Genomic DNA, 18,121 nt, shown 5'->3' on the forward strand with positions numbered 1-18,121 from the left:
ATCTCAGGTGTCACAAGAAAAGTGGGTCTAGGCAGGCGGCAAGTCCTCTTTCATTCGTAAAATGAACCTGAAACAACAACACCAGCTGTGGATGTCCGTACTGGAGATGTCTGAAGGTAAGGGAGATGGATCCTTCAGGAGTCAGTCTCCTGACTCCTGCTGGAGTGAGGGTCTGCTCTTCTGAATCTAAATCATAAAAACCCTTCCTGCAGTAAGTGCAAAAGGAGAAACACCTTGAGGACAATTCACACTCTTCCGTCACCCCCATCAAATACCTCTTTTAAAATGAGTCCTCTTTAGTTTTGATCTTCACTGAATGAAACACACCACAGTGTGTTTCAAACACAGAATACATGTAGAACTGCTCCCATTAATGCTTTTTTCCTGACTTTTAATCTGTTATTCATTTTTCTAGGTGCAATTCGTGACAAAAAAATGAATGAGGACATTAAAACCAGGTCAGGAAAATCATCCTACTGGCATTTGGAAACCTTTACAAATGTCAATACCGCTCTTTCTAGTCTTCCTCATGATTTACATTGTGACCATGTCTGAGAACATCCTCATCATTGTGCTGTTTGTGGCTGATTTGCACTTTGATAACCCATGTACTTCCGCTTGGGAAATCTGCCAATGTTCCACTGTCATGCCCAAGACGCTGGCCAGTTTCCTGAGTGGAGAACAAAAAAATCAATGTTTTTGACTCAGAATTATATTGTTTAGTTTTCTAATGGGTGCAAAATCTTATTGCCTGTTGCCAAGGTCTTTGTGATTAGGATTAGCAAATAGGCAAAGGATTTTATTATGAAGCTTGCATGAGTGAACAATGCTGCTTCAACTAGTAACTGTGTCTTGGCCATGTGGTTCTTTAGATATTGACATAATGGTATCTCCAATGCAAAAGTCAACTTTCTGTGCCCCGACCCCCTTACAAAATTGTAATTTTGTTGCGGGATGTTATAAAGACGCTGCCTCCAGCGGGCTTTGGGATGCAAGAATTCCTTTCTGGGCACTGGAGCCCAGCCTGGTGCACGGAGGGGAGGCCTCTCCATCCCAAGCACAGCTGCTGCTCTCCTCTTTGCAAATTCAACCAGTAGTGAGGCTGAGTGTGTATCGCAGACACACACACACACACACACACACACACAGAGCAGATTAAGGGACAATGCAAACACTCTGTCCCCCTCCCCACGCAGCTATTGCCAAGGTAAATGGGCACTATGACCTGTGATCCCCGCTCCAGCTGCTGAGACCCTCACTCCACTCACCCTGGCCACCCTCAGTAGCTGATATTCAAGTACACTGGCCCAACAACCCATGGTCCTGCTCCGGTGACTGATGCTAGGACCCTCTCTTGCCCCAGTTACTGGCACCACAGACACAAGAGCCAGTATCACCTGAGGTCTGACTCCAGTTTCTGGGCCCAGTCCACTCACCCTTGTCTCTCCACCTAGATCCTACAGCACTCACAAATGGGATGTGAAGACTCGAGCTGCAAGAAAAAACTTGAGTCCTGGTTAAGGTGCATTGGAAAGGCATCATTAATACTACTGCAGAAGGTCAATATCTTAAAGGGTTAAACAATCACAAAGTCAATCTATCTCATGGACCATGGTGTACCTCCACAGGCTTGACCTGAGTATTCAGTCAGCAGCTAAAGGCTCGTTACATCTTCCTGCCTGTACCTTTGATTCTATGTTCTACTCAAATACTAAAGACAGTGTCTTGGGGATCACTCAACTGGCTGGTGTGATCCCAGATGTCTGTACTTGGCCAACTGAATCCCACAGAAACAACTGAATCCCTCCTTGTCTATAGGCTTTAGGATAAGATGAATCATGCCCTGACTTCTCTTGACAGCTCTGACTGGGGGTGCGATTCAGCTGCCTAAAAGAAAAAGAAAAAAAAGAAAGATCAAATGACATTTGAGGGTAAATCACTCTAATAAAGGTGTTTTTATTGAAGTATCACTCTCTGGAGCCGCTTCTCTTTTCCAGCTAGATGAATGGGAATGGCTATTTCACCAATATATGTTCATCTTTTAGTACTGCTAATGCCCAAGATAGCAGAGATGAAACCATACCCAGTACGTAGGGTGTTTCTGAAGGGACCCAGGCTGTTGGCAGTGAAAAGCAGATTTCTGCACAACACATTCTTGAGCCAAAAGCTCCTCTGATTGCATTGTCCATTGCCTACTACCCCACACAAGCTGCAAGGCAAAACATTTTCTGTGCTAGTAACTCTCTGGAGAAAAGTCTTCTCTTTAGGGCACGCTTCACCTCCACATTCCTCAGGGTGTAGATCAAAGGATTGAGGACTGGCGTGACAACATTATACATAAGCGTGGCTATCATTGTCCAGCTGGCTGAACTCCCTGAGGAAGGTGGCACATAGTTAAAAATAACAGGGACATAGAGTAAGGCCACTACTGTGAGATGGGAGATGCAAGTGGAGAAGGCTTTCCTCCTTCCCTCCTTGGACTGGACTTTCAGTTGGAGGAAGGAAAAAATGTATAGGTATGAAAAAAGTATGAAGACAAAGGGGCCTATTGCATTAGTCCCTGTGACGATGTTGAGAAAAGTCAGGTTGAGCTGGCTGCTACTGCAGGCCAATCTCACCAGGGGCTTGATGTCGCAGGAGTAGTGTTGGATGTGGTTGGGGCCACAGAAATGGAGCCGGGAGGTCATGACTGTGTGCATCAGAGCATGAAGGAAGCCAGTAGTCCAAGTGGCTACAGCCAGCAGCAGGCAGGCCCGTGGGCTCATGATCAGGGTGTAGCGCAGGGGGTTGCAGATGGCCACAAAGCGGTCATAGGCCATGACAGCCAGAAGCAAACCTTCGCTGCTTCCGATGAAGTAGAAGAAGTGGAGCTGGCTTAGGCAGCCAATGTAAGAAATGCCCTGGTGCCCCGAGAGAAACCCAGCCAGCATCTTGGGTACGGTAACTGTGGAGAAGAAAATATCCAGGCAGGAGAGGTTGAAGAGGAAAAAGTACATGGGGGTGTGTAGCCGGGGTTCACATGCCACTACAATCATGATTGCCATATTCCCCAGCAGGTAGACAGGTACAGCAGTAAGAACAGCATGAACAGGAATTTCTGTAGCCCTTGAAGGCTGGTCAGGCCAAGGAGGATGAACTTCCTCACCTCTGTCTGGTTATCCATCCCTGCAGGGAAAGAGAGAATAACTTAGCAATAACTTGCTATCTTTCTGTCCTGAGCTGCTATATCCATTTCCCAGCCCCCTCTTCCACAAGATGCATCATCAGCTGATGCTGCCTCTTAAATGGCAAAGATCAGATACTGAGTCTGGAAGGGGACACAAAAGAATTCCTTGATTTCCCACCCCAGATGTTTCAACAAATACTGGAACTGTTGTAACCTATGCGGTCAATACTGATGCTGGAACTGCCACCTGTGTACCAGCTCACTGAAAGGAATGACATGTTTGAGAATAGCAAGCAAAGAAAATTATGAGGAAGAAAGAAAGGCAGGCAGGCAGGCAGGAAGAAGGGAAGGGAAGAAGGAAGGGAGGAACAGAGGAAGGAAGGAAGGGAGGAAGGAAGGAAGGAAGGTTGGTTACCTAATGTTTACATGAAGATTACTCTGAAATCCTGCAGGTTTTCCTTTTCTATATCAAAGAAGGGTCCTGTAATATTGGTTTCTTCATTCCAATTCCTAGCTGAACAAACTGCATCTCCCCCGAAGCTGAAAGAACTATAGTAGTATAGTAGATCACATATAATACACTGCTTTCAAAGAGGATGAGTTCTGGCTGTTCAGTGGAGTCATGAAACCTTTATACAGTACTCTCTGCCACTGAAACAATATCACATTTATTTCCAGCAAAGGAAAATTTCTGTCTCTCTGATAACTCCTCTTGGGATCAAGCCTCTGAATCTTATGGGACTTCAGTTCTGAAAACATCAAGGCATAGTGTTTTAGGGACACAGAAATCTAATGATGCTGTGGGGAGTTGAACTGATCACTGATAAAATAACAGTTAGTTTCCCTCTTCTTCTAGCCACATCCTGTTAATATGGGTAATGATTATTTGTACAGCAAGCTCTCATAAGCAGGAGGAAGGTGTAGAATCAAAAAAAAAAAATTTTTTTTAAATATGTGACGTTATAACACCTAATTCTCAGAAAGACTAACAGTTTTAATGGGGAATTTTCCAACAAGTTTGTTACATCTTTTTGAAATTCCCAACTATAATAAGTTGAGTAGGTATCATGGCTTCATCGGACCTGACACAACTACACAGTTCACCTCTGTCTCTGACTTAACAACTTTTGCCCCCCTTAAAGTCCTTATTTTATGTATTTATTTATGTATTTTTAACTTCTAAAGATGGAGATAACAAACTATGATTTTTTTTTTAAGACCTCAAATACCTAAAATAGCACCCGATAATGCAATGGTAGACACACGCATTCAGGGAGCATTTTCAGAATATGTATGCTTCAGAGATGAAGCTGATATAAGATCTCGTACCCATGACTCAGTCCATTACCTGAACACTTGTACTGGAACCATTGTTCTCAGTGCTGTTCTGTGCACAGGGTTGCCAAGATGATTAAGGCTACAAAAAGGCTTTAGGATTACTCTGGTGATATCTAAGCATTTCTCTGTAGTTTCTCATTCAAAACTGCAGCATACAACCTCTGATAACATACATGAGACTATTTATGTGTGAATATTTTAGTTATAAGACAGGCACTTGTTGCTAGTCTGTGGTACGAATGGATATGACACGCGTGAAGGCAAACAGGAACTTATTAGAATCATTCAGAAACTCAAATCAGCTCTAGAAGTAGGAATGCAGTGTTGTTTCAGATGTCCTAGCACCGGAGTGTAATTCAGCTTGACAACCATCAATGCCCTGAGGATGCCAAAGGTGTTTACAGCCCCTGACTCCTACTGCACATAAGTGCCTGTAAGCAAGCATCTTCATGTGGTGAAGTTTTTCCATTCTCACAATGGCACAGTGCAACAAGACCTCAGTGCCTGGAATACCATCCTGCCAGTCACCTGTGAATGCTTCCATGGACAACAGTGCTGTTACATTGATATGGGCATCCATATCCACTGAGATTGCATTAAGGCTTCCTGGATATCACAATGTGACCGCAAGGCAGGCAAGAGAGGGTCGGATACTGGTGGAAAGAGACACTCAAGGTTCATAAGGGGTTAAACAGGATAGGTTTAATAAAGGACTTACTTACACTACAAGCTGCATGAGAAGCCCTGGGAACTGCGAGGAGGGGTCACTGACGGGAGGCTGCTGGAGGCACGGGTCAGACACATGGGTCAGACATCCAGGCAGGACTCGACTCGTTCCTAAGGGCTCCTTAAATCTGCTAGAACTATTTCCTTAGCTCAGCCATGCTAACCTTGAGTAGCTCCTGCCCAGGAAGCAGCTAGACGTTGTTGACAAAATGGAATATGAATGCCTGGCCCTGATGGGAATTTGGTCAGTGTGTAGTTCCACACGCTGGGCCTGCTACCACGCACTCTGCCAGTCACTGACTCCTCGCCAGATCTTCCGCAGGTGTTCTCACTACACACAAGAATCCTCTCCATGACTTGTATGCCCTTTCTTGTCCTTAGAGAAGAGAGAGAGAGAGAGAAGAGAAAAGAGAGAGACAGAGTGAGTGATTAAAGGAGTAGCGTCAGGCAGAAAAGTCACTAGTGGGATTTACAGATGAACTGTGTCAATGAAGAAGCAGTTGTTGTGTTGTGTAGCAAGGGGCTGGGAAGGAAGCCGAAGTAAGAGGGAGAATTATGAGAGAGACCAAACATTGGTAAGGAAAGCTGAAGCAGTCTGGTTTTTAAGAACAGACAGGGCTGGCCCAGACCTAGGAAGCAGGGAGGTGGTGTGAGAGGAATGAGGGAGGAAGGTTAGCAGAAAGGACCCACACAAAGCAGGACACATGCTGACATGTTTGCTCCAGCCCAAGAAAAAGCCCTACACCTCCTTCTCCATGCAGAGCAGTGGCTAGTCATCCTTCTAGGCTTGTGTATATAAAGACCCAGGTCCAGCTACAGGGACGTTAGTGATGACCTCTACGCCATCAGGTACTGCCTCCCTTGTAGTGCCTCTTGGGACTCTAGGGTCTTGCAGCAAAAGGATCCACTACTGCTGTCCTCAAGGTGCAAATCTGCACTGTGCTTAGCATCCCAACTATCGTCCCCTTCCAGAGCATGGCTGCATTTACCACTGGCCTCAGCCAAGCCAGCCTTTCCAGGAACTTAGAGCACTTTGCTGAAGCACTCACACGGGAAGATGAAGAACATCCGTGATGGTCTTGGAAACCTCTGAGGATGGACACTTCATAACCTCTCTGAGAAACTTGTTCCAATACCTGACTGTTCTCACACTGAAAAAGTTTCTCCTTGTATCCAGTTGGAACCCCTCTGGTTTCAACTTATGACCACTGTCTATCATCCTCCCACCATGCATCACTGTGGAAAGCTTGGCTCTGTTCTTCTCAAGACTTTCCTGAAAGCTCTGGATGACTGTTATCAGGTCCCCCCACTCAAGCTGCCTGTTCTCCGGGATGAACAAGCCTAGTTGCCTCAGCCTCTGCCCATGGGACAAGTATTGCAGCTCCCTGGCCATCTCAGTGCCTCTCTGCTGAATTTGCTCCAGCTGATCAATGCCTTCCTTGTATCAGGGGGTCAAAACTGGGCACAGTATCCTTCATGTGGTCTAACAGGTGTTGAATAAAGGGAAATAATCACTTTCCTTGATCAACTGGCTATGCCCCTCTTCACACAGCCCAGCATGCTGGTGGCCTTCTGCACTTCCTGGCACACTGCTGGCTCTTGTTAAGCTTGCTGTCCACTAGGATCTCCAGGTCCTTCCTCAAAGAGCTGCTGCTCAGTCAGTAAGTCCCCAGCCTGTGCCGTTGCAAGGGGTGCTGCCTTTCCAGGCACAGGACTCTGTGTTTGTCTTTGTTGCATTTCATAAGGTTCCTGTTGCCCATTCCTCTAGCCTCTCCTGGTCCTTCAGAATGGCAGCTCTGCCCTTAAGCATATTGACTGGCTGCCCTTGAGAAGACTGCATTCCATGACCTCCTCCAGATCACTGATAAAGATGTAAAGGAGGACACGTCCCCAGATAACCCCCTGCACTACTCCACTCATTACTGGCTTCCAAGTAGAGTACAACGCACTAACCATGACCCTCTGAGTGCCATCATCCAACCAGTTTTTTTAACCAGTTAAGTTGCCCACCTATCCAGACTGTAACGTCCTAACTTGAATACAAGAAGAGACCGTGTTGTGGGAGACAGTGTTGAAAGCCTTGCTAAAGTCAAGGTAGGTGACACCTATTGCTCTTCCTGCATCCATAAATCGAAGCATGTCATCATAGAAGGCTATCAGGTTGGTCAGGCACGATTTATGCTTGGTAAATCCATGCTGATTGTTCCAAACTAACTTGTTATTCTTAATGTGTCTAGAAATGTGTTGCAAGAGGCCTTGTTCCATGATTTTCCCAGGGACTGAAGTTTGAATATTTTTTGCCACAAACTTGTATGAGGGCAGGGCAGGGAAGGGCATCCCCATTTGTTGGAGGTGAAAAGGAGGATGAGGTATGTGGGGGTGTGAGGGAAATGGGGGGACAAATCTTGTCCTTGTGTATGAGGGGATCGGGCATGTCCAGGGGAGCATGCTTGTGTGGAGGGAAAAGGGGACCAGGCATGTCCATGGTGGTGGGGTGAATGAGGTGGGGCTTGTCTGTGTGCTAGGGGAACGGTTCATGCCTGTGTGTGAGGGGAGCTGGGACAGCACATGGGTATGTGAGGGGAATGGGGGACAGGGCATTTCTGATGGAGGGCATGGGGCATCCATGTATGAGGAAAATGGGGGACAGAGCATTTCTGAGAGGTAAGATTGAGGAGACAAGGTGTGAGTAGGGAATGGGGGGGGCGGGGTTTCCTTGTCGGAGGGATGAGGAGCATGTCAGTGTGTGAGTGGTGCATGTCCTTGTGCAAGGCGGGAGAGAGGGAACATGACTGAGGGGAACGTGGTATGCGTCTGCATGGGGGAATACAGGGACAGGTTGGGGAGAGGGGGTTATGGGTGAACTGTGGTGTATCTGGGGATTGTGGCACACCTGTAAGTGAGAGGGGCATGAGGGTTTTGGCATGTTGATGAGGGGCATGGGGAGAAGTATTTGGGGAGCATATGTACATGGAGGAGCAGTTGGGAGCCATGTCAGGACAGTAGGGGTGTGTGAGAGAGACCTGCTGTGGAGAATACAGTATGTTGTGAATGAAAGAGAAGAGGAAGCATGTAAACGGTGGTCCAAGAGAAGATGGGAGGACCTGATATGGGAGGCTGTAGGGATGGGGAGGTGAGGGAACCGTTGTGGGGCATATGGGGCTAGGGCAGAAAAAGGTGGGGAGGGGCGTGTGCACACACCGTGTGGGGATGTTTCAGAGTTGTGCCAGAGGAAAGTTTGTGCATGTGTGGGGTGGGAGTCTGCACACGGGGTACCCTGCATGGAATAGGTCTGGATTGTCACAGGGGAAGGAGGGCGTATTCACGTATGCGCATGTGTCTTCTCACTGCATGGATGTGGCGGGGTTGAAGCAGAGAAGGGAGTTGTGTGCAACACGGATGTGGGGGCCTCAGGGAGAGGGATGTGTCTTGATGGATACAGCAGGGAAGGGGTTGACCACAGCACACCTTGCCCCTGGATCGGGTTTCCCTCCTCCCTCCCAGTGTCTGACTTTCACTTTCATTTTCTATCTGAGCCTTGTCTCCCAGAAGAGGAGGAGAGAGGCTGGCCAAGGACACAACAGCATAGAAGGCAGGACAGGAGCCAGGGCAGAGCAAAGCTGCTGCAGCCCAGAGAAGGTGAAGGTGAGTCCCTTTCCCCAGTTCCTCCCCTCCATCCCCCTATGCAAGCAGTTAGGGGCACTCAAGCTGGGGAATGACTTTTTTTCATCCCAGCAAGCTGCAGGTGGGGATAGAAACAAGTCCAAAGTTGCTGCTCTGGGTTTGCCCTGAGATGGAGCAAGGGGAAGAGATGGCTGGGACCCTGGGCTCAACACCCCTAGTCTTTGCATGCAAACCCCTTCTCCTAAGTGCTCAGCCCCTGAGTTTGGACCCCCTTACCCCGTAAGCCATTTGTTTGTGGATTTCCAGCTCAGCTCTCAACTAACTAAGCTCCCCTAAGCTTCAACCATGTGTCCTAACCTATCCTTTGCTCCCTGCTGGTGTGTCTGCGCCGGGAGCCTCTCTCCCATCCATCCTCTTGTCCTAGGTCCCTGCCTGCAGCCATTGCTCTGTTCCCCACCCTTGTTGGCACCCTTCTTTAGCCACTCCGCAAACTAGCAAAGTTCAAATCTCTGTTAGTGGCATAGCGTGGAGTGCTGCCCCCATCACCTGACTGAATGTAGCAGAATTGGGCCTTTAAGCCGTGGGCTTTTAGAAGCTGAGCTGAGCATTTCTGTCATGAGACAAATGGGAAGGGGCTCTGCCCCTCTGCTCAGTGTCAGCATTGCCTCCATGGCAGCGTTTGCAGGAGGGCAAGAGGAGGAGGTGAGTTAGAACGAAGCTGGTGCAAAGAATGTTTTGCTTGGAAAAATGAGGTAGGATGAAAATGAGTGTTCCTGTTTGGACTATGGGTATCGACACCCTGTTAACCAGCCTGTCTCACTGTCCCCTCTGCTGGCTGTGTTTGTCATGAGCAAAGGCATCTGGAATCTGCATGGCGCTGCCCATTTGCCTGATTGAGACCACAGAGGCAGGGGCTGGTGGTGCAGCAGAAGACCCTGCAGGTGCTGTCAGAATTCCTGCAGCCTGTGGTGGTAGTGGCCATCACAGGGCTGTACTGCACTGGAAAGTCCCACCTCATGAACAGGGTGGCTCGTGAGAGCATGGGTGAGAGAGGTGGTGAACCAGGCAGGTCCCAGCTCTGGATAGCCAGGGTGCCTGTGTTTTCTTGCTCTCTATCTAACACTGTTGAGCCCCTCACGTCCTCTCCACAGGTTTCTCCCTGGGCTTCACCATGCAGGCCCATACCAAAGGTATCTGGATGTGGTGCGTGCCTCAGACCTGCTGGCCTGGACACACTCCGGTGCTACTGGACACTGAAGGGCGGGGTGATGTGGAGAAGGTGTGGGAGAAGCAGAGACTGCCTTTTGTGGCGACAGTGCACTTTGTGGAAGCTCTCAAGGGCCCAGCCATGTGGCAGGACTAAAGGTGTTCTCATTGCCTGCACTGGTGTGCCAGGAAGAGACAGAGGCTGTGGGGAAGGAGGCTAGTGCAGAGCTAACTGGGTAAAGTCTTCTGGCTGATGAAGTCCTGCCTGGCATCCTTCACCTCTGCCTTTGGCTGTCAGAGACCTCGTTCTGCCTGGCATCCTGGCTGTCTGCAGGGTGGTGGAACCAGTCTGTGTCTGGGCCCATGCTGGTTGGTGGGACACCTCTTCTTCCCAGGCACTCTCCCTCTCATTCTGGTTCTTTGATTACTGAGCAGCCGTTAGGCTGGTGGACCTTCTGATTTTCTTGTACTGGTGAGCTGAGAACTGGACACAGCATTGCAGAGGTGGTCTCACCAGTGCTGAGTAGAGGGGAAGGATCACTTCACTTGACCTGCTGGCGACACTCTTCCTAGTGCAACCCAGGATGGTGTTGGCCTTCTTTGCCACAAGGGTGCAATGCTGGTGTTATAGGTAAATGTGACAAATCGTAATGACCACTCTAACTGGGTTGCATTAATTCCAATTTAATAAAATAATTGAGCAAGTCACAAGTAAGCAAAACAGCGCTGGGCGGCCGGGGAGTCTCTGCTCCACCAACGGCGCGCAAAATTCCCCTGCTCACAGTCTCCTTATATGCGGCTCTAGTTCCGGGTATACGTGGCACTTCCTGTAACTTCTGCGGTTGCGCCGACTGCTGCTAGGGGGTCTTCTTCAGCCCTCTGGTGGTCGTGGGGATGAAGGCTGGAGTCTTCCTCTGCATTGTGAGTGGCGACCCTCAGGTCACGCATATATTTTACAACTGTGTGACCTCGCCATCGCCATATTAGGCTATCTAAACTAACATTGCCGCTTCGCTGGCTCAACTCAGTTATCTCAGGTGGGGTACATGCCCCCACCACAGGATGTAGGATGTTCCCAAGGCTGTTTCTCACTCTGATGTAACAAGCACATTTTACAATCCAGGCTGTTCCCAAGGCTGTTTCTTACTTTGATGTAACAAATTAGCACATATCACACGGACTGCCTGAGGAGGGCAGCGGACGGGCTGCCCTGCGCCTTGGCCCTCGCCGCCGCCGGGGCCAGGGCCGGGGCCGCGACACCCCCCCCGCGCCAGCCACCACCAGGCAACATGGCGGGGGGCGGGGCTTGCGCGCCTCCCCGCCGCGGCTCCGGGGCATGCTGGCCGCAGGCCACGCCCCCTGCGGGCGGGGCGTGGCGGGGCGGCGACCGGCCCCGAGCCGCCGCCGCCGTCGCCATGGGGACGGCGGGCGGTTGGAGCGGCTTCGCGCGGGGCCGGTCGGTTCCGCCGGCGCGCGGAGGGGTCGCGAGGGAGCTGGGCCGCCGCGGCGGTGAGGAGCGCGCAGCCCTTGGGCGTCGCTGCCTGGCGCGGAGCCGCGCGGCGGTGGGGGGGCGCAGCCCGGGCCGGCTTTCGCTCTCGTCTCTCCCTGAGGCAGGTCCCCGGGATGAGGAGCGCCGTCAAGGAGCCGCCCGCACCCCGCAGCCGCCGCTACGCTGCTCGCAGCAAGCACCGCGCCTCTGCCGGCCCCGGCCCCGGCCCCGGCCCCGGCCCCGGCCGTGCTCGCTTGTGCCCCCGAGCGGGAGGGCTGCGGCCGCAGCGCGCCGCGCTCTGAGGTGTATCCCACGTTGCTCGCCCTGCGGCTTGCCTGGGCCATAAGTGAGAAGGCTGTTGGATGCTTGTTGTCGTTGTTTTCCCTAGCTCGTATACCGAAGGTATTCGTGGGCATTTTCTGATGGCACTTTCCAGCGTTTGCAGTGCACCAAGCGATGTTAGATTGACACGGTACATGTCAAAGAATGACACGGTCCATGTCAAAAGGACAACAGTTTGCCAGGGTCAGGGAAGGCAAAGTACTCTGTGAAACTTGGCAAGTAGATGATACAGTACAGTACAATATTGTCCTATCGCCCTACCCTACTGTCACCGAAATCGGCAGTACACCAATGTAGTATTAAGAAGCAGGCATTCTCTTCATTACGGTGCCGGGTGCACGGGGGATCGCTCCGCCCAACGTGCACGCCCCGTGTTGCATTAGCCAAAGTTTCTAGTGCTTTGTTACATATGTTACCAAAAGGCGATTTCGATGACACATACATATGCCTTACATTTCCCGGAATGATTAGACATATTCATTCCATTTCCTGGAACTAATTATCATATTTACATAGTCATTACGCATGCGGGCTGAGTCTCCAGGGGGCTTCTATGGGGGTCTCTGGTGGTCCCTAGTGCTTGCTGAAGAGGTGCCTTTTCCATGAACTCTGAGCTCCTTTTCCAGATATGGTCTCGGCTTGGCTCATTCCTTTGCTTGACAAAGGTGTCTTGTTCCTAACCTTGCTTTCAGCTGGTTTCTGCTGGTTTAGCTGTACTCCTTTAGGATGTAGCAGTTACAGTTGCGAGAATTGTGTGTTTGGGTGCGTTCTTGTCTGAAGCTCCTGGTAGGAGGCAAGAGTGTTGCACCGACCCTCAGATCGAAAGTTAATCTAAATGGAACTATTTGTAGCAACACAGGATGGGAAGCTGCACGTGGATTTGACAGTAGACTGAAACGGGTTCCTACAGTGGCAGGAGATCGTTTGCATTGTAATACTAATGACACTTTTGAGATTCGTAAACTTCACACCTACTGGCTATGCAGTCGAGGACGGACCTGCCCTAGCATGCCTAGAGCTTCAGAGTTACGCAGTATGAAACAGTCACCTGGTACCTGCATCTAGCAACGTAGCCATGGTAAGGAGGCACGAGGCTATGACAACGGTTTGGGATGTGCATGTGTACGCACCCTCAAAGCTAGTCACTTCGAAGACGATGTAAATTTTGGACCTGGCAACGTTTGCCGTTGTAAGGTGACATATGTTTCCGACCAAATCACCAAGCAGACTTACGGGTTAGCTTCTCATTTGACTGAACAGACGATGTCTTACTTTGCAGCGTTTAGTACTTCAGTAACACTTGCAGAAGCCTTCCATCAGCTAGACAACTTTGTCAAACAAAACACCAAGGTTACTCAACATCTGTCTGAAACTGGAAAACGCTTCGAAGAGAGAGACGTGGAAGTGATGTATGATAATAATGAACTGGTTCGATTAGCAAAAGTAGAAACCAGTACTGGGACTAATGTTACATCCTATGCTCATGCTGTTAATCGTCACTGTAGTGTTCCTTGTTGTAACCTTGATATGGATCTCTTCTCTTAAAAATCCAGTAGTACGCATGAATGAAATACCACCTCAAGTTAAATCACATACTAAACTATTGTAAATTACCACATTCACATACATATATATATATACATATCTGTGTGTGTGTGTGTGTGTGTGTGTGTGTGTATATCTCAGTGTTCTGACCCTCACCGTGCACAGGCAAGAGGGCTGGTCACTCATACGGTGAGTGTATTAAGCTCACTGTGCAACAGCAGGAATCGTTAACTGTTGGTCTGAGCCAAGGAGCGGAAGGTGACTGACCAATAAAGCCCTACGATGGAGGAAGGCTCAGAGGAGATGGGCAAGGGTGATGTGCCCATGAAGTTCAGGGGATCATGGAGGGTGTGACTGTCCACAGCTGTTGCACAGAAAGCTGACTTGATCTCAACACCAAGGGCACCGGGGCTGGCCTTTGTTTTAGATAAACAGCTATGTCGCGATAGTGAGCATATTCTAGAGAGCAGTAACGGGAATCACATCGGTATTGTGACTGAACTGTCCATTGCAATTGCTGCATTAGGCTCAGTGGAACTGAGACCCGTATTACCTGTCTTGTGATTGCAGTGCATTGCTGTATCACTCTGCCAAAGCAAGAATCTAGTGTAACATCAACTATCTTCAAAGAAGTAAATTTTGGTATGAAGCATTCCACCCTCCATAGTCCATGCGTGGAACATTTAAAAGACCTTGGTCAGGGAGTCCCTCTGACCTCTGAAACCACCTCCTGCAGCCCATACGTGTCACGTCACGCACGGCATAAGGAACCAGGGACAGCAGTGGCTCGCTAAAATGGCCTGGCAAACTGCTGCTTTGCTCTCCCACTGTCCTCCGAGTCTAGGAGCATTTCTGCATTTACACTTTAAGGAAAGCTCTCTTGCTTTCCCCGGTTTCCTCCCCGCTTTCCTCATTCTCCAGCAATAGCCCTTCGCTGTGCGCGAAAAATGCTGGAAGGACTGGCGAAGGCCTAGCCAGTTCTGCGGGTGACATCTTAATTACGGCAACGAGTCGATCAGAGTGCCAAGAAGGATTTCAAGAGGCGCCGTCAAGGACAGAGCAGTCTGCCTCAAAAGGAGGCAGGAAAGGCACACTAAGTAGCCCATCACCACTGCTGCTCAAATCTTGCAGGCTTTATTCAGTGAACTCTGTTGTTTCCAGCAGAGTGCCACACAGAGTCCTCTTCGGTGGGTACCGCATCACCGTGGACCCTCAGTCGATACACGCATGTGTATTGCGGGTGGCCCCAGTTGCTCAGCACCTCCAGCTTCACGTATTGTATGGAGTCAGAGCGCTCGTTCTGAAATGAGAAGAAAGCAGCTGTCTTTTCCTCTCTATCCTTTGACTACTTAGAGCTGCTCCCCTGCCAGCTACACTTCTCCTCCTCTTCCTCCTCTCCTACGCTTCTCCTGCCTCTTCCTCACCGTACCTTCAGCTGGAAAGTCTGAAAGGGATGTTCTGCAGCCATGTACGTGAACTCTCCTAGGAACAGCCCCTGCTCCTCGTTTTCTGCCTTCATCCCCTACACAAAGACGGGGGGGGAGAAAACAAGAGAGTGAGGTACGCAGCGGGAAGACGCAGCTTCCCTAGGGGAACTAACGAAGCGGCCAGAATGAGGCCTAGGTGGCAGTGTTGGGAAGAGCAACTTTGGGTGTGCAGCAAAGAGAATTGGCACCAAGGAGGAAAGAGCAAGTAGGGGCAAGCTTCATTATTTGGGAGGAGTCGTGGCAGAGCCAGTGTGCCAGCTCCCGTAACTCAGGGCTCGTTTAGTACCGCGTGGCCCCCGAAATGGGAAGCTTTGCTTCAAGTGCACACCACAAAGGAAAGGAGTGTAAAGGAAATGGAGTAACTCAAAGCAATTTGTTTCTTCTCCAGGCTCGGAGGAAGTCACAGGCCTGGGAGAACCCTCCCGGCATTGCGGGACCTCTATTCACCCGCCCACCGCTGCCCTTGCTGCAAGGCTTAGAAATGCTCCTCACAACCCCCCGACTCTAGAAACCACTTACATAGACAGCAAAGTCCTTTGGAGCACTGGAGATGTTTTCTCCAGGGGACACTCTCACTGAAATATGTTCCAGAGTAACAGCTCGTGGAAAGATTGCTTTAGGCAGCTTGATGAAGACATGACCCTGACTCCCGGTGAAAGACCAGCAGTTTCCTGGCTGATTTGCAGGCTGAAAGAAGAACAATGCACACTGTTCGTGTGGCAAAGGGAAACTCTCAACAGTGGATTTGGTCCCCCCCGCCAGCTTGCTTGCTCTCTGTTTCTTGCTGGCCCTACCTCAAGGAGAACCTCAGGAGACTTCATGGAGTGCAGCAATGGCAGCCCAGCCCAGTAGAGTATTCCTTTGGTATTGCGGAAGGAGGCAGAAGTCTTGGAATGCACGATGGTAGCCCCTGAAACACGAATGCACCCATCAAGTCCTGCCTTCCCTCGAGGACTGCATCTGTTTCTAGGGCTGTGATCTATCCGGAGCATCTCAGGAACCACGCAGGCTGCCGACCTGTCCTCACACAAGCAACAGAGACGCTCCCCTACGACACTTATTTCAGTTCCTGACATGCATGAACGCCAGGCAGACTCAGAGAGAAAAGGACTTCTTGAACAACCGTCTTGTATGTGAACAGTCGCAGCCCTGCTACCTGCCTCCTTTCCCTCCACTCTTACTTCCATGGACTCCACATAGGGCTCCCCAAGGAGGAACCAAGGGATGCCCGCATAGCTGTGTCCTAATGAACACTGCCACCGTGATGCCTCTTTGCACTGCACTGTCAACTTGAAAAATGCTACTATGTCTTCCTAGATCTCCGGCAGTGATAGTCACCTCTGTCTTCCTTGCGTGAGCCCCCTGCAACACACAGCAGGGACTCGTTCAGCTGTGCTAATGGGCCGTGGAAAAGGAAAGCTAACATAGGCCTAAGCATAGACAGGAGGTGCCCTGGCTTGCTTCTTCCTGTGCCTTTAGAGCCGCACCTGATGCTTTGCGGGCAAAATCCGGCATCTGGACTTGGTTATATTCCAGCTTCTCCAGTGCTTCATCGATTAACTTCTGAGCATCCTGGCAAGGAACACAAAAGAGAGCAGGTATTAGCGGCAAGGAGGCACATGCCAGCTCCCCTACTGGGCCAGCTAAGGTGAACTTGGCTGTTGCACTCTGCCCTAAGGAGCTTGGCAATTCCCTGAAAAGCTCCCAGGTTTGCTCGGCTCTCATTGGCCAGTATCAGAAGAGCGGGGCTGCTCACTCCAGCGCTCCGAAAGCTGAAGTTGCGGCAACGTCTTTCTTCCTCTTACAATGCACAGGGGCAGGCCATTGGCAGCGGCCTCTCTCTGGCTCGCCACCAGCTCCCTCCTTGCTTTGCAGGAGCTCCTCCTGGAGCTGAAGGACACCTTTTCTAGGGCAGAACACTTGTGCTGACAGTGCCTGCACAGGGGTCGTAGGAGGCCGAGCAAACGGCCCAGGAGAGAGCCTTCATGGCCCACAGCGCTTATGACCCAGCCCCTTTTCCAACTGCATTCCCCAGAGCAGGAGAGCAGCAACCCTGGCTGGAACAGCGGCTTGCCCCTGCGTCAGCAAAGCCAACGTGAACCCAAGGCTGCCAGGCGCCACTCAGGCAGCTGCGTTACAAGGTCTCCCGGAGAACTGGCTGCCACATCAGCAGCAGGTGGAAATAGGGGCTGCAGGGACTGTCCTTCCAGTTTGTTACCAGAGATGATACCTAGACTGAGAGGAAGAGGAGCTGAAGACAAGTGCAACTCCCTTTGCGGCCCTCTGCTGCCCTGCAAGGAGCATGCAGCCACAGAAGAAGCAACTGCAGAGACCCATCCTACTTGTTGCAGCAGCACAAGCCTTTCTGCTGCCTCTGGCAGGGAACCCTACTAGCATACGTGCCGGGCTGCGGAAAAAAAATCTCTGACGAGAGCCTCCTGCAATGGCCCCTTACCCGTCCTGTCATGCCCGGGAGCTCAGTCTGCTTCAGGGCTTCGGCGAGAGCGCGCCGGGCAATGTCCTTTGTGCTCCATCGCAGAGCGTGAAGGACTTCCTGGAGCTCACGCAGCTGTCCTTGGAGGGTCTCGATTTCACCGAGTACTGCTCCTAACACCTCATCCGCTTGCCTGGAAGAAGTGCGCCACAGAGACAGAGACCACTGTTCTGGCGGGCTGCTGCTATGCCACGGGAATGGGAGAGAGGCAACAAAGCTCCCTGAGGTGACTGGCAGCATCAGGTGGCTGGACTCCCATCAGTGGCTGAGAGCTGCAGAAGCAGCTGCAGCATGGCGACTACCCCTATGCCCCTTGTCAAGCAGCAGAAAGGTGGAGCTTCCAACAGCCCAGCCCTAGCTAAGGGGCTCACGCAGGGCTTGCTCCAGGCCTCGAAGGCACCTCGACATAGAGCTGACCACCGGCGAGAAAGGCAAGGCGCAAAGGCAGACAGGGCAGTGGGGGAAGAGCTGTGGGAATTGTGTCGCGTGAAGATGGTGTGAGACGGGACTGGAGCTCCTCTAGAGCATCATCTAGTCAAGAGGAAATCATTTTTACCTCTGCGTCTTCACGTGCACGCCAGAGAGAGGAAACTCCTCCTAGAGGGACAAGAAAGGCAACATTCAGTCCAAACACTAACAGGCCTGCTGCAGAAATGAAGCTCTACGGCCTTTACAGCAACGGGAAGCAAACAGGCACAGACACC

The 18,121-nt window shown here is 50.7% G+C and overlaps 1 protein-coding gene, 1 long non-coding RNA gene and 1 pseudogene across 2 annotated transcripts in view; all 3 read right to left on the reverse strand.

Annotated features, from left to right (window-relative positions):
* The window catches only part of LOC136996504 (SUN domain-containing protein 3-like), a 512,910-nt gene extending 494,900 nt beyond the window's left edge, over positions 1-18,010 (reverse strand). The window contains exons 1-2 of the mRNA XM_067317431.1: positions 17,974-18,010; positions 17,379-17,550 (exon numbers count right to left, since the gene is read on the reverse strand). Coding sequence (XP_067173532.1) covers positions 17,379-17,390 — 12 coding nt within the window. The 5' untranslated portion in view covers positions 17,391-17,550; positions 17,974-18,010. The remainder of the gene's footprint in view (positions 1-17,378; positions 17,551-17,973) is intronic.
* Positions 2,241-3,163, reverse strand: LOC136996513 (olfactory receptor 12D1-like; annotated as a pseudogene).
* On the reverse strand, positions 14,653-15,570 carry LOC136996505 (uncharacterized). Its single transcript, XR_010887565.1, has 3 exons — positions 15,443-15,570; positions 14,866-14,958; positions 14,653-14,736 (listed from the first exon to the last, which is right to left on the reverse strand). It is a non-coding gene; the product is annotated as an uncharacterized lncRNA (long non-coding RNA).
* Positions 18,011-18,121: the final 111 nt, after the last annotated feature.

Source organism: Apteryx mantelli, unplaced genomic scaffold (assembly GCF_036417845.1).
Source record: "Apteryx mantelli isolate bAptMan1 unplaced genomic scaffold, bAptMan1.hap1 HAP1_SCAFFOLD_40, whole genome shotgun sequence".
NCBI classification, from domain to species: domain Eukaryota; kingdom Metazoa; phylum Chordata; class Aves; order Apterygiformes; family Apterygidae; genus Apteryx; species Apteryx mantelli.